Consider the following 13,673-nt stretch of genomic DNA (forward strand, 5'->3'; position numbering starts at 1 on the left):
ATAAATACCTTTGTCAAAAAGAAATGATAATGATGGCGGTGATAATAATGATAATGGTGATGATGGTGAAGGTGATAGCAACAATGATATCAATGCTATCAATAGAAGTAATTATTAATTTGCAGTACGTGCAGGTAAGATCATGGAACGGACCATAATTATCATAAGTCTGTCACATGTCTCCTTTTTCACGCACAGGCCCATGCTAATTTTGTTCGCGCATGCGTTGAACACATCTCGGTGGCCATCTTCCCAACCAGTCAGTTGGTTAGCAGACGAGCAGAGTCGCAGGCAGAGACAGAGTGAACGTTCCAGCGAGCAGCTTTCAAAATGTGGTTGAAATTTTGTGTTTTGGTTCTTTGCGCAATATGTTCTGCAGGTAAGTCGACATTGTGAAGCCTGCTCAGTCGTGTAAATTTGACAGTTTTGCTGCAGATAAAAATGGTGTTTTGAGGTCAGTTTTCATGAAAGCTCACTCAGCACAGACTTTGGGAGTTCAGCATGCAGATTTTGAGCAATGCCGTCACTGGCCGACTTTCCATTTATGCGGTTGAGCCAGAGTCGGATCAGCTGTTTCTATAATGTGAGCCTGTTCATGTTCATTCGATGTGTCACTGTGCTTTAATTGATCAATACGAAACTCGAAAGACGTTCTGTTCGGCATACATATCACTTCTGTCGGTACTGCGAAAACTGAAAAATACAGTCAAGTGGGAGAGATAATTTAGTCATAGGTAATGCCCTATTTAGTCTTATATTTCATCTCATGAGTGAACTACTTATGAGTCGGCTCGGGTCAGAGGTTTGTGGTACCGACTTATTTCCTTTGCACACCCTTGTCATATGAAATGAACTGTGTCATTGTATACATCATATTTGTCGGCAATAAAATAATGTTTATATTTCATCAGGTTAGTCGATATATGATTTGTAAATGTTGTGATGAAATAATAGTTTACTTGAGAAAATACATTGGTAACAGTTTCTCTCTCTCTCTCTCTCTCTCTCTCTCTCTCTCTCTCTCTCACACACACACACACACACACACACACACACACACACACACACACACACGTACAGAGAGGCAAAGAAAAACAATAACAGAAAGCATGTCTTGAACAATTAAAAAAGGAAAGGTGTGTTGAACTGAATGTTTACAAGAATGATGTAATCTGACATAAAATTTCAGCGGTATTCGCGGTCCTTGAAGATTATTAAATGCAGGTACATGTATTATTTATATGAAAAAACAAAACAAAAAGGTACATATTATATAAAAAAAAAAAAAAAAAAAACAACAACCCCAGCTTGCTACATAATATTTAACTTAAAACAAAGAAATACTAGGAACAATAGGATATTATCTGTAATTATTTTGGTAATTTATTGTAAATTACTTTACTTTTACTAGTTTTAGATTTAGGTATTTGAAACTTACAGGAAAAGGTGATATATTTTACTCCCATTGTCCTAATAAATGCACTTTCAAGTAACTTAGTGGGTGGAAAATGGAAAACAAATGCATTCTTATTAAGAACAACAACAAAAAAAAACCATTCCCCCCTACACAGTGACAATGTATACACTGCAAACATGTGTATACACAAAACAGACATATCACTCATCTCATACACACACACACACACACACACACACACACACACACACACACACACATACATAAATTATACACACTTCCAGTGTGTTTATCTATGTTTGCATATGTTTAGAATACTTTGTCCAGGTCTTGTTTAACATTGTATTTTGTTTAACATAATTATTTATATATTTTTTTCATATTGGTAGCATAATTTTTGTGGTGATTACTGTATGGTTTGATTGACCCAAAGTGTATAGAAATGGAGGAGTTGAACCTCTGGCATACTTTTTTATGTGTATGTCCCACTTAAAGTGTGTCAGGCTGTCCGCATAAAAGGGCCAATGACCTCAGTCTCAGCTGTTTTTGTTCAGTAAAGCTCTGGTGAACATTTTTATGGGGTATTAACAGCACAGTTTCTGGCCTTTTCCCAATAATTCTCATAATTATGCTCTGTGTGTGTGTATGTATGTGTGTGTATGTATGTGTGTGAGAGTGTGTGAGTTTGTACATATGTGTACATTAGTGTGCATAAGAGAATGCTATTTTTGTATGAAGTTTTCCATGTAATGTTTTATTCAGCTGTAACAGCTGGACCTCTTGGTCTAACTTGATATTTCTGGCAGACATTGAAAATGATTTTGTTTATAGTTTTCAAATATTTGATGATAATTTTGTTGTTGAAATCTGTTCAGTGCATTATTATTTTTCAGAATTATTATTTATCATCATTGTTATATCATGATCATAATGATGGTGATGATTATTCTTCAGGCCCAACACACAGCTTTTTTCATGGATTGTCATAAGTTAACATATGGGCCAACAGCATTGAGCTGTATGATCAGTTGTTTCTCCATAACAGTGGTAAGTCATTTACAGCCTAGTCTTTTGTGAAGAACTATGGCTTTCAAACTAGGAGTAGGAGGCAAGACTGCACTGGCTCTTACTGCTGCAGCCTTGGGGGTTAGTTGGCCTTTGGGAACCATCCCAGCATCAGACTGTCTTTATACCCTCTTGGCTGAGAGAGTGGGGATGCAACTTGGGCTGAACACCTTACACTATAATAGAATTCTAGTCCAGATAGTTGGGATAGCAGGTGCAAGAAGAACAAAGAAGGTGCACATAAGAATACCTATATTTTTAGAAGAAAATATTTCATTGTAGGGTCAGTTAGATGTTTGAATTTTTCAACACTCTTCCACTGTAAGAATGTTGTGTATGATGTAGAATATGTTTATAAATGAAAATATACACAATTTGATTTTTTTTTAAAGTTCTTCCCTCCCTCTCAGCCTCTGTGCAGATCACCCCCAACAAAGCGGTGCTCTCTGTGGTGGAGGGCTCGAACCTGCAGATCAACTGCTCCAGCCCCAATGGGGTGGCGTGGTCATCAGAGCCCCCCAGTGCCATGGCGCAGCAGACCTCACAGAGCCAGGTGGAGGGCAGTGTGGCTGGCAGTGACAACATCAGCACACTCACCTTCAGCGGCGTGCAGAAGTCCAACCAGGGCAAGTACGTCTGCAAGGATGACAAGACGCAGACCTCTGTCAACTTCCAGCTCAGGGTGTTTTCAGGTGGGTTTATCAGAAAGTGAGGGGAAATTTTTTCAGTTTGTGTGATACTTTCGTAGTTCAGCTTCATGACAAAAAAAAAAAAAAAAAAAAAAAAGGAGGGGTGGGGTGGAGGGGCTGATATGATGGTCTTTCTGACATTGGGTTAGTTGGAAGAAATCGTAAAAACACATCAGTTCAGTTTCATGACTAAACCATTGTCATTATGAGGCTGAGTAATTGTTGGTAGTCTCTTTGATGTTGAATTGAAACACATCTCTCAGTGCAGTTTAACAACAAAGCCGTTATCATTAGTAAGGGTCTTGATTAATAGTTGGTGGTCTTTTTACGTTGAATTTGTCGGAAAACCAGATCACTCAGTCCAGTTTCATGAAAAAGGTGTTGTCATCAGAGTTGGGGGTTGTTTCTGATGTTGAATCAGAACACTGTATAGGCATGGCTAAACGCCACCAAAATGTCTCATCCAGAGTGCAGGGTCTCCTCTGTTGTGTGGTTCATGGCAGCCAGACATTGTTAGTTTTCTGTTGATTGCGGGTGCTGAGACTACAATAGCATACAACAAAAGATACTCAGTTTTTTTTAAGACTGCCGACCTGCTTGATTTTTCTGCTAGTTTTCAACCACAAAAATTGATATTAAAATTGTGTATTTAAACCTTTGTCTTTGAAGTTTGTGCTCTTTATCATGGGTTTGGTACACTTCACTTGGGTTTGCTGAGTTAACATTATGATATTATGTTACATAATATTGATTTTAACCTTAGATTCTTTGGTAAATTTTACCTTTGATGCAAAGAGGATGAGGGAAGTATATGTTTATCTCCTGCTTTAAGGGGAGGGGGATTGGGTGATAATACCCTGCTTTAATGGGGGAAGTTGTGCTATTCTCCTGCTTTACTACAGTTTGTCATTGGGTCCCACAGTGACCACAAAGGATGCAACGTATGAGTACAAGGAGGACGTGATGCTGAACTGCCAGGTGAAGGACTCCAATCAAAGCTTCACCTACAGCTGGAAGAAAGGGGAGGTGCCCGTGGCGGACATCAAGGTGGACAGCAAGCAGGAGTTCATCCAGCACGACAATGGCTCCCTGGAGATCCGACACCCTCGTGAGTTGTGTGTCTGGCTGTTTTCTGTGGACGGGGGGTTTGTTGAAAGAATGTGTGGAGTGATGGCCTAGAGGTAACACGTCCACCTAGGAAGTGAGAGAATCTGAGCACACTGGTTTTAATCCCAGCACAGTTGCCAGTTTGAGTGGTGGTCTGGACGCTAGTCATTAAGGTGAGTCGATAAACCAAGGTCCCGTGTGCAGCATGCACTTAGCGCACCTAAAAGAATCCATGGCATCAAAAGGGTTGTCCTGCCAAAATTCTGTGGAAAAATCCACTTCGATAGGAAAGCAAATTAAAAAAAAAAAATTGTAGGCAGGAAAAAATACAAAAAATATGTGTGGTGCTCTCAGTGTTGTGACCCTCTCCCTGGGGAGAGCAGCCCAGATTTCACACAGTGAAATCTGTTGTGACAAAAAAAAAAGAGTAATACAGTGATAACACACTAATGTGTTGGGCACAGCAGCAGGGTTTGGAAATAGTTGTAGAAATCTGGAAAGGTCTTTAGATAAATGAGAGAACCATTGATTCTGGGGCTGGAAAGGTCTTGTGTAGGGGTGTGTGTAGGGGGGGGGGGGAGGGGGTTGCTCTTCAGGGTCTGGTAATTTTATTAAAATCCCTGTAATGTTTCTCCTCCTGCTTTTGACTCCCTTTCACCAAAGAGCTTGATCCATAATTTAGAAAAAGAAACGAATGAATGAACAAAAAAAGTGACTGAATAATCGTTTGATTGTGGTCACTCAATGGAAATAATGAACAAAAAGTGATGAAAATTGAACATTGGTGCCAGAGTGTCTGTAAGTCTGTTTTGTCAGTGGTGTAGGTGATAAAGTTTTGATTCATTTTGTCATGGACAAATTTTAGTCTAGACTGGATGAAGTCTTAAAAAAAACAGAAGGAATTGTGTTCAGTCACACCTGTGGGCACCATGCTACATTTAAAATCTGCTGTCCTGTGCACATCTTCCCACTGGTACATACCTCTGTTAAGTACAGTGTTATATACCAGTGTTACCTACAGTGTTACACTGCCTGGTGTAGTTTACAACCATTTATTGTTCTTTTTCCTATGAATTATATGCCTTGTTGCTGTCTTTGTTTCCCTTCAGTTTGTGTTTGTTCAATGTAGCAATGTTTGGGTGTGCTTGTGTCTAATGTAGCGATGTTTGGGTGTGTTTGTGTCTAATTTTGCAATGTTTGAGTGGGCTTGTGTCCAATGTAGCAATGTGTGGGTGGGTTTGTATCAAATGTAGCAATGTTCAGGTGGGTTTGTATCTAATGTAGCAATGTTTGGGTAGGCTTGTGTCTGATGTAGTAATGTGTTGGTGTGTTTGTGTCTTATGTAGCAATGTTTGGGTGGGCTTGTGTCTAATGTAGCAATGTGTGGGTGGGTTTGTATCTAATGTAGCAATGTTCAGGTGGGTTTGTATCTAATGTAGCAATGTTTGGGTAGGCTTGTGTCTGATGTAGTAATGTGTTGGTGTGTTTGTGTCTTATGTAGCAATGTTTGGGTGGGCTTGTGTCTAATGTAGTAATGTGTGGGTGGGTTTGTATCTAATGTAGCAATATTTGGATGTGTTTTGTGTTTAGTGTAGCAAATATAATGTTTGGGTGTGTTTGTGTCTAATGCAACAATATTTGTGTGTGTTTGTGTTTAATCTAGCATTGTTTGTGTGTGTTTATGTCATGTTTGGATGTGTTTGTGTCTAATGTAGCAGTGTTTGCATGTGTTTGTCTAATGCAGCAATGTTTCCATGTGTTTGTCTAATGTAGCAATGTTTGCATGTGTTTGTGTCTAAAAACATTAATGTAGTGATGTTAGCTTAAAACTGCAGAAGAGTGAGTTCAAAGCAGTTGAGTTCAATGACCTAACTTTCGCTCTAAACTCAGGTCAAGTTTTTCTGTTGTTGTGATCCATTAGACTCAAGGCACCAGTTATAACTTATTGCACCTGTGTGGTTGAGGTGGACTGCTTGAATATTTTTTAATTTTGTCATATGCTTCCATAATTATAATTTATAGGTCGGTCAGTTTGGAAAAATTGATGCAAAGGAAAACCATGTCTTGTATAAAAAAAAAAAGTTTTTAAGTTAGACGCTAAAAAAAAGTAAAAACCACATGTTTAATCTTATGATCACTCACAGAAGCAGTGCAGCTGACATATTTTCTGATCACTGTATTGTTAATTTGGCATGCCTGTATGTAAGTTGGTTTCAGTTGTTTTACTGACAGTGTTATGGCACATATCATAGACCGTTCAGCCTTTGACTTCCTGCTGGTATATGACACTTCCAGCATGGTGTCTGATTACAGGGTATCATACATACATGTCCATTAACAAGTGCTTGCCACTGACTGCATTTAGACTTAGTTGTCTAAAAATATGTAGGAACGTCTGTGTGTGATGATACACACACACACACACACACACACACACACACACACACACCAATGCATGCACATTATGACATGGTTCTTCGGTTGCACCAAAACACACAAAGAAAAAACAGCACAACACAAGAGTAGCAGTTGAAACAAAGCAGTTGCTTGGAGGGGAATCTATTAGTTGAAACATTCTACTGTCTCTGTCCATGTCTGTCTTTCTGTCCCTCTCTCCCTCCCTTCTCCCTCCCTTATAACTGTCTGCCCCCCTCCACAACCCTTCTCTTTCTGTCCCTCTCTCCTTCCCATCCCCCTCCCTTATAACTGTCTGCCCCCCTCCACAACCCTTCTCTTTCTGTCCCTCTCTCCCTCCCTTCCCCCTCCCTTATAACTCTCTGCCCCCCTCCACACCCCTTCTCTTTCTGTCCCTCTCCCCCTCCCTTCCCCCTCCCCTTATAACTCTCTGCCCCCCTCCACACCCCTTCTCTTTCTGTCCCTCTCTCCCTCCCTTCCCCCTCCCTTATAACTCTCTGCCCCCCTCCACAACCCTTCTCTTTCTGTCCCTCTCTCCCTCCCTTCCCCCCACCCCTTATAACTCTCTGCCCCCCTCCACACCCCTTCTCTTTCTGTCCCTCTCTCCCTCCCTTCCCCCTCCCCTTATAACTCTCTGCCCCCCTCCACACCCCTTCTCTTTCTGTCCCTCTCTCCCTCCCTTCCCCCTCCCTTATAACTGTCTGCCCCCCTCCACACCCCTTCTCTTTCTGTCCCTCTCTCCCTCCCTTCCCCCTCCCTTATAACTGTCTGCCCCCCTCCACACCCCTTCTCTTTCTGTCCCTCTCTCCCTCCCATCCCCCTCCCTTATAACTGTCTGCCCCCCTCCACAACCCTTCTCTTTCTGTCCCTCTCTCCCTCCCTTCCCCCTCCCTTATAACTCTCTGCCCCCCTCCACAACCCTTCTCTTTCTGTCCCTCTCCCCCTCCCTTCCCCCTCCCCTTATAACTCTCTGCCCCCCTCCACACCCCTTCTCTTTCTGTCCCTCTCTCCCTCCCTTCCCCCTCCCTTATAACTCTCTGCCCCCCTCCACAACCCTTCTCTTTCTGTCCCTCTCTCCCTCCCTTCCCCCCACCCCTTATAACTCTCTGCCCCCCTCCACACCCCTTCTCTTTCTGTCCCTCTCTCCCTCCCTTCCCCCTCCCCTTATAACTCTCTGCCCCCCTCCACAACCCTTCTCTTTCTGTCCCTCTCTCCCTCCCTTCCCCCTCCCTTATAACTCTCTGCCCCCCTCCACACCCCTTCTCTTTCTGTCCCTCTCTCCCTCCCATCCCCCTCCCTTATAACTGTCTGCCCCCCTCCACAACCCTTCTCTTTCTGTCCCTCTCTCCCTCCCTTCCCCCTCCCTTATAACTCTCTGCCCCCCTCCACACCCCTTCTCTTTCTGTTCCTCTCTTCCTCCCTTCCCCCTCCCTTATAACTCTCTGCCCCCCTCCACACCCCTTCTCTTTCTGTCCCTTTCTCCCTCCCTTCCCCCCACCCCTTATAACTGTCTGCCCCCCTCCACACCCCTTCTCTTTCTGTCCCTCTCTCCCTCCCCCCCCCTTATAACTCTCTGCCCCCCTCCACACCCCTTCTCTTTCTGTCCCTCTCTCCCTCCCTTCCCCCTCCCTTATAACTGTCTGCCCCCCTCCACACCCCTTCTCTTTCTGTCCCTCTCTCCCTCCCTTCCCCCTCCCTTATAACTGTCTGCCCCCCTCCACACCCCTTCTCTTTCTGTCCCTCTCTCCCTCCCATCCCCCTCCCTTATAACTGTCTGCCCCCCTCCACAACCCTTCTCTTTCTGTCCCTCTCTCCCTCCCTCCCCCCCCCCCCCTTATAACTCTCTGCCCCCCTCCACACCCCTTCTCTTTCTGTCCCTCTCTCCCTCCCTTCCCCCCACCCCTTATAACTCTCTGCCCCCCTCCACACCCCTTCTCCTTCTGTCCCTCTCTCCCTCCCTTCCCCCCCACCCCTTATAACTCTCTGCCTCCCTCCACACCCCTTCTCTTTCTGTCTCTCTCTCCCTCCCTTCCCCCCACCCCTTATAACTGTCTGCCCCCCTCCACACCCCTTCTCTTTCTGTCCCTCTCTCCCTCCCTTCCCCCTCCCTTATAACTGTCTGCCCCCCTCCACACCCCTTCTCTTTCTGTCCCTCTCTCCCTCCCATCCCCCTCCCTTATAACTCTCTGCCTCCCTCCACACCCCTTCTCTTTCTGTCCCTCTCTCCCTCCCTTCCCCCTCCCTTATAACTCTCTGCCCCCCTCCACACCCCTTCTCTTTCTGTCCCTCTCTCCCTCCCTTCCCCCTCCCTTATAACTCTCTGCCCCCCTCCACACCCCTTCTCTTTCTGTCCCTCTCTCCCTCCCATCCCCCTCCCTTGTAACTGTCTGTCCCCCTCCACCCACCTTCTCTTTCTGTCCCTCTCTCCCTCCCTTCCCCCCACCCCTTATAACTGTCTGCCCCCCTCCACACCCCTTCTCTTTCTGTCCCTCTCTCCCTCCCTTCCCCCTCCCTTATAACTCTCTGCCCCCCTCCACACCCCTTCTCTTTCTGTCCCTCTCTCCCTCCCTTCCCCCTCCCTTATAACTCTCTGCCCCCCTCCACACCCCTTCTCTTTCTGTTCCTCTCTCCCTCCCTTCCCCCCCACCCCTTATAACTCTCTGCCCCCCTCCACACCCCTTCTCTTTCTGTTCCTCTCTCCCTCCCTTCCCCCCACCCCTTATAACTGTCTGCCCCCCTCCACACCCCTTCTCTTTCTGTCCCTCTCTCCCTCCCTTCCCCCTCCCTTATAACTCTCTGCCCCCCTCCACACCCCTTCTCTTTCTGTCCCTCTCTCCCTCCCATCCCCCTCCCTTATAACTCTCTGCCCCCCTCCACACCCCTTCTCTTTCTGTCCCTCTCTCCCTCCCTTCCCCCCACCCCTTATAACACTCTGCCCCCCTCCACACCCCTTCTCTTTCTGTTCCTCTCTTCCTCCCTTCCCCCTCCCTTATAACTCTCTGCCCCCCTCCACACCCCTTCTCTTTCTGTCCCTTTCTCCCTCCCTTCCCCCCACCCCTTATAACTGTCTGCCCCCCTCCACACCCCTTCTCTTTCTGTCCCTCTCTCCCCCCCCCCCCCCTTATAACTCTCTGCCCCCCTCCACACCCCTTCTCTTTCTGTCCCTCTCTCCCTCCCATCCCCCTCCCTTATAACTCTCTGCCCCCCTCCACACCCCTTCTCTTTCTGTTCCTCTCTCCCTCCCTTCCCCCCACCCCTTATAACTCTCTGCCCCCCTCCACACCCCTTCTCTTTCTGTCCCTCTCTCCCTCCCTTCCCCCTCCCCTTATAACTCTCTGCCCCCCTCCACACCCCTTCTCTTTCTGTCCCTCTCTCCCTCCCTTCCCCCTCCCCTTATAACTCTCTGCCCCCCTCCACACCCCTTCTCTTTCTGTCCCTCTCTCCCTCCCTTCCCCCTCCCCTTATAACTCTCTGCCTCCCTCCACACCCCTTCTCTTTCTGTCCCTCTCTCCCTCCCTTCCCCCCACCCCTTATAACTGTCTGCCCCCCTCCACACCCCTTCTCTTTCTGTTCCTCTCTCCCTCCCTTCCCCCTCCCTTATAACTCTCTGCCCCCCTCCACACCCCTTCTCTTTCTGTCCCTCTCTCCCTCCCTTCCCCCTCCCATATAACTCTCTGCTCCCCTCCACACCCCTTCTCTTTCTGTCTGTCTCTATCTCCTCTGCCCCTCTCCTTCCCTTCACCCCCTCCCCTTTCTCTGTCACTCTCCCCCTCTTCCTCTGTCTCAGTCTCCCCCTCTCACTATCTCTTTCCCTCAGAATGGGAAGGAAAAGATATGGAGCAAAGAACAGTCCACAGTGATGAGTCGCTGACTAAGGACTAAGGCGGTGTTCCAGTTACAAATGATAAAGGTCATGGGTACTTGATGTTGAATCAATAAACATGTCTCACCAGCATGGGACAGGCTCTGACACTAGGCTGGCAAATAAAAGTTGTGCAATGGGGATTGTTGCTGTGTGTACTGTGGTGGTATGAAGTGAAATGAAGGTTAACTATCTGTACCTGATGACTCCGGGGACAGTGCCCAAGTTCTCAGACAGGTTAAGTTACATGGATTGATAGAATCAAGTTCTGGGCTGATAAGCTCCCCCCTCACACCCTTTATTTTAGTTTATTCATTGCTTTTGCTTTTTTATTTTAGTTTTTTTTTTAATAGATCATTGTATACAACTGTTTTCTTGAAAATTGGCTTGTTATGAACACATTTTTGCACATCTGTATTGTGCAAAATGACCGAAGAAGAAAATGGGATTGGTACACACTATATTACTGATAAGAAGTTTTTGTAAAAATAGACAAATACTGCTCACAGAATGTTTCAGACTGTACAGAATCACTGATTAACAAACAAGAATTTTGTGGGGATTTTTTTGTTGTTCCTGCGATCTTTGACACATAGATTTGCTTTAAGTCTGTGACATTGCAGTGTTTAGGTTTCATGTTGATCATCGGTCATTGATGCATACAATTTTGAAATGACCCCATCGATATGACAGCCAGTCAGTTACTTGACTCAGTAATTTTTAGTGAAATCAGTCATGCTAGAGGGGATTTTGTAGTTTTATCTTATTCCCCTGCAAGACAATCATAACTGCAGTTTCTAACTCGGAAAAATATAGATAATATAATTGATGCTGTTGTTGCTCTGCATTGAGCAGACATTGTAAAAGAAAAAGAAATCAAATAGCCAGGAAAGGAAATGAGGTATGCTTACACAAAGGCATCGTTGCTTGTGTATTGTGAACTGTGGCATAATATGGTGTCAGTTTAGCTTTTAACCTTTCTGCCAGTCTCCTACTTCAAAACGGATTGAACATTTCACCATGATAAATCATCATCCACATCGTGGAATATGTTGCCAAAAGTAGCTGCTTAAGATTGAGAAATTGAGTGTTCAGAACGGTTGCAATCTCTTCCATTCTGTACACATCAGGAGAGTAAATTGAAAGATATCTTTGGCGTTCGTGTGCAGCTTCCATGTTTTCTTCTTTGATGTTGTGCAAGAGCGTGGCACATTCAAGTAAATCAAGATCTGATCAAGATACACGAACGCTTAGTTTCGCGTGCATGACTTTTTATTTAGTCATTTATATAGTCATACTTAGTTTTCGGGGTAAGTTCGTGTTTCCATAACCCAAGTTACACATTCTGACATTGGTAACGTCATATACACAAGAACTGAATTGAATAGGTCCACACATTATGCTGGCATGGTACTTGAGGAAATTTTAGAGAAATTTTGCAAATGTGGAGTTAAGTATTTTCACAAAGCAGAGGGAAGTGATTTCCGAAAACAGTGGTATTAGACTAATGCATGTGACACTTGCATGTTGTAGATCTGATGTCCATCAGCTGTACTGCTTTGCTTTTGTTTCTACATTTTTCTTTGTATTAATTGGACCATAATGTAAGTCAGCATAAATCAGTGTTTAAGTATTGCACTAAAAGTTCAGTAATGACTATGGTGTATTTTCCGTGTTCATCATAATACAGCAAACATTAGCACATACTATAGTCTTTACACACATACACACATATATATGTGTGTGTGCGCGCATGTGTGCGTGCGCGCGCGCGTGTGTGTGTAATCATTTCACACAGTGAGTGTGATGGACAAAGCACAAATTCAGTTACAGATTTTTGGGGTGTGGGGTATGATAGTTGTTTGACAAGACCATCAGAACAGCAGAGGAAGTAACTGCTGTCCCAACTATCTGGGCTAGAACTTGATAATACTGTAGACTGTCTTGCCCAAGTTACAGCCCCAATCTGTCAGCCAACAGGGTTTTAGGACAGTTGGAGTGGGAATAGTTCCCAAAGGACAATTAGCCCCCAAGGCTGCAGTACTAAGAGCCAGTGCAATTTTGCCTCCTAGTTTGAGAGTCAGTCCTTCACAAAAGACTATGCTGTAAAGGATTTCCCATTGCAATGGAGAAACCATTGATAATGCAGCTGTCACTTTGCTGTTGGCCCAACTGTAAGCTTATGTCAGTCTCTGACGTGAGCTGATTGTTGAGGGGTGTGGGGTGGCATGATGGGGTGCCAGAAGCAGGAATAAGGGTGTTTTTTTTCTGACCAGTTATGAAAATGACCCCATTGATTTTGTGATGAACTGGTCAAATGACCCAAGGTGTCCAGAACCAGACTTTTCTCTTCAGTGTGTGATTTGAGCAGCATCACCAAAATCTTGTGGATGTTCAGGTTTGCTTATTAATCACTGTAGTGTCTTAATGAATCTCTGTAGTGCAACAGCATTGCTACTGCTGATGATGTATTTTGGAGGACAGACTGGAAGTACACTGATGGCTGTTGTTTGTAGGAGGAAGAAAAAAGCCTGTTAATTGTTAGAGGAAAAGGAGGCTTGTTCCTTTTTTTTTTCTTTTTTTTTTTTAACAGAAGTAGGATGTTATTATTAGTGCATTTGAAGTACCGGTGCATTTTAGCTGGCTTTGGAAAATCTGTCCTGAGAACAGAGAAGCAAGTCTGATACTAGTCATATGGGTTATAAAGTGCAATGTGTATCATTCTCTGGAGCATTATTTATACTTCCCTCACTCTGTGCTTTGATTTGTCACAGGTGTTTGCTCATAGATGCTTGAAGTGTTTTTGTATTTTGTGTTTGTCAGCTCGAAACTTCGCTGGAGTCTACACCTGTGTTGCCGAGTATGAAGTAGAGAAAGGGCACAAGGACGCCATCAATATTGATGTCAATTACTTTGGTGAGTGGACTGTTTCTTCATTGATGCTTTGTATGTGTTACTGAGGGATGGATAGCTGAATTGAGACAGGGAACGTGTTTGTCTGGAATTACACAGGTAATAACTCTGAAGTAAAAAATAAAAAATTTAAAAAAAACAGGAAAAAAAAACAGCTTGTGGTCAGTTCTTTGCTGGTGCATAAGACCATGACCAGTTAACAGAT

At 44.5% G+C, this 13,673-nt stretch overlaps 1 protein-coding gene across 1 annotated transcript in view; it reads left to right on the forward strand.

Moving 5' to 3' along the window:
* The first annotated feature begins 235 nt into the window (after positions 1 to 235).
* Positions 236 to 13,673, forward strand: part of LOC143296976 (basigin-like) — a 30,254-nt gene continuing 16,816 nt past the window's right edge. Inside the window, exons 1-4 of the mRNA XM_076609058.1 lie at positions 236 to 379; positions 2,893 to 3,174; positions 4,094 to 4,279; positions 13,379 to 13,471. Coding sequence (XP_076465173.1) covers positions 331 to 379; positions 2,893 to 3,174; positions 4,094 to 4,279; positions 13,379 to 13,471 — 610 coding nt within the window. The 5' untranslated portion in view covers positions 236 to 330. The remainder of the gene's footprint in view (positions 380 to 2,892; positions 3,175 to 4,093; positions 4,280 to 13,378; positions 13,472 to 13,673) is intronic.

Source organism: Babylonia areolata, chromosome 22 (genome assembly GCF_041734735.1).
Source record: "Babylonia areolata isolate BAREFJ2019XMU chromosome 22, ASM4173473v1, whole genome shotgun sequence".
In the NCBI taxonomy this organism is placed as follows: domain Eukaryota; kingdom Metazoa; phylum Mollusca; class Gastropoda; order Neogastropoda; family Buccinidae; genus Babylonia; species Babylonia areolata.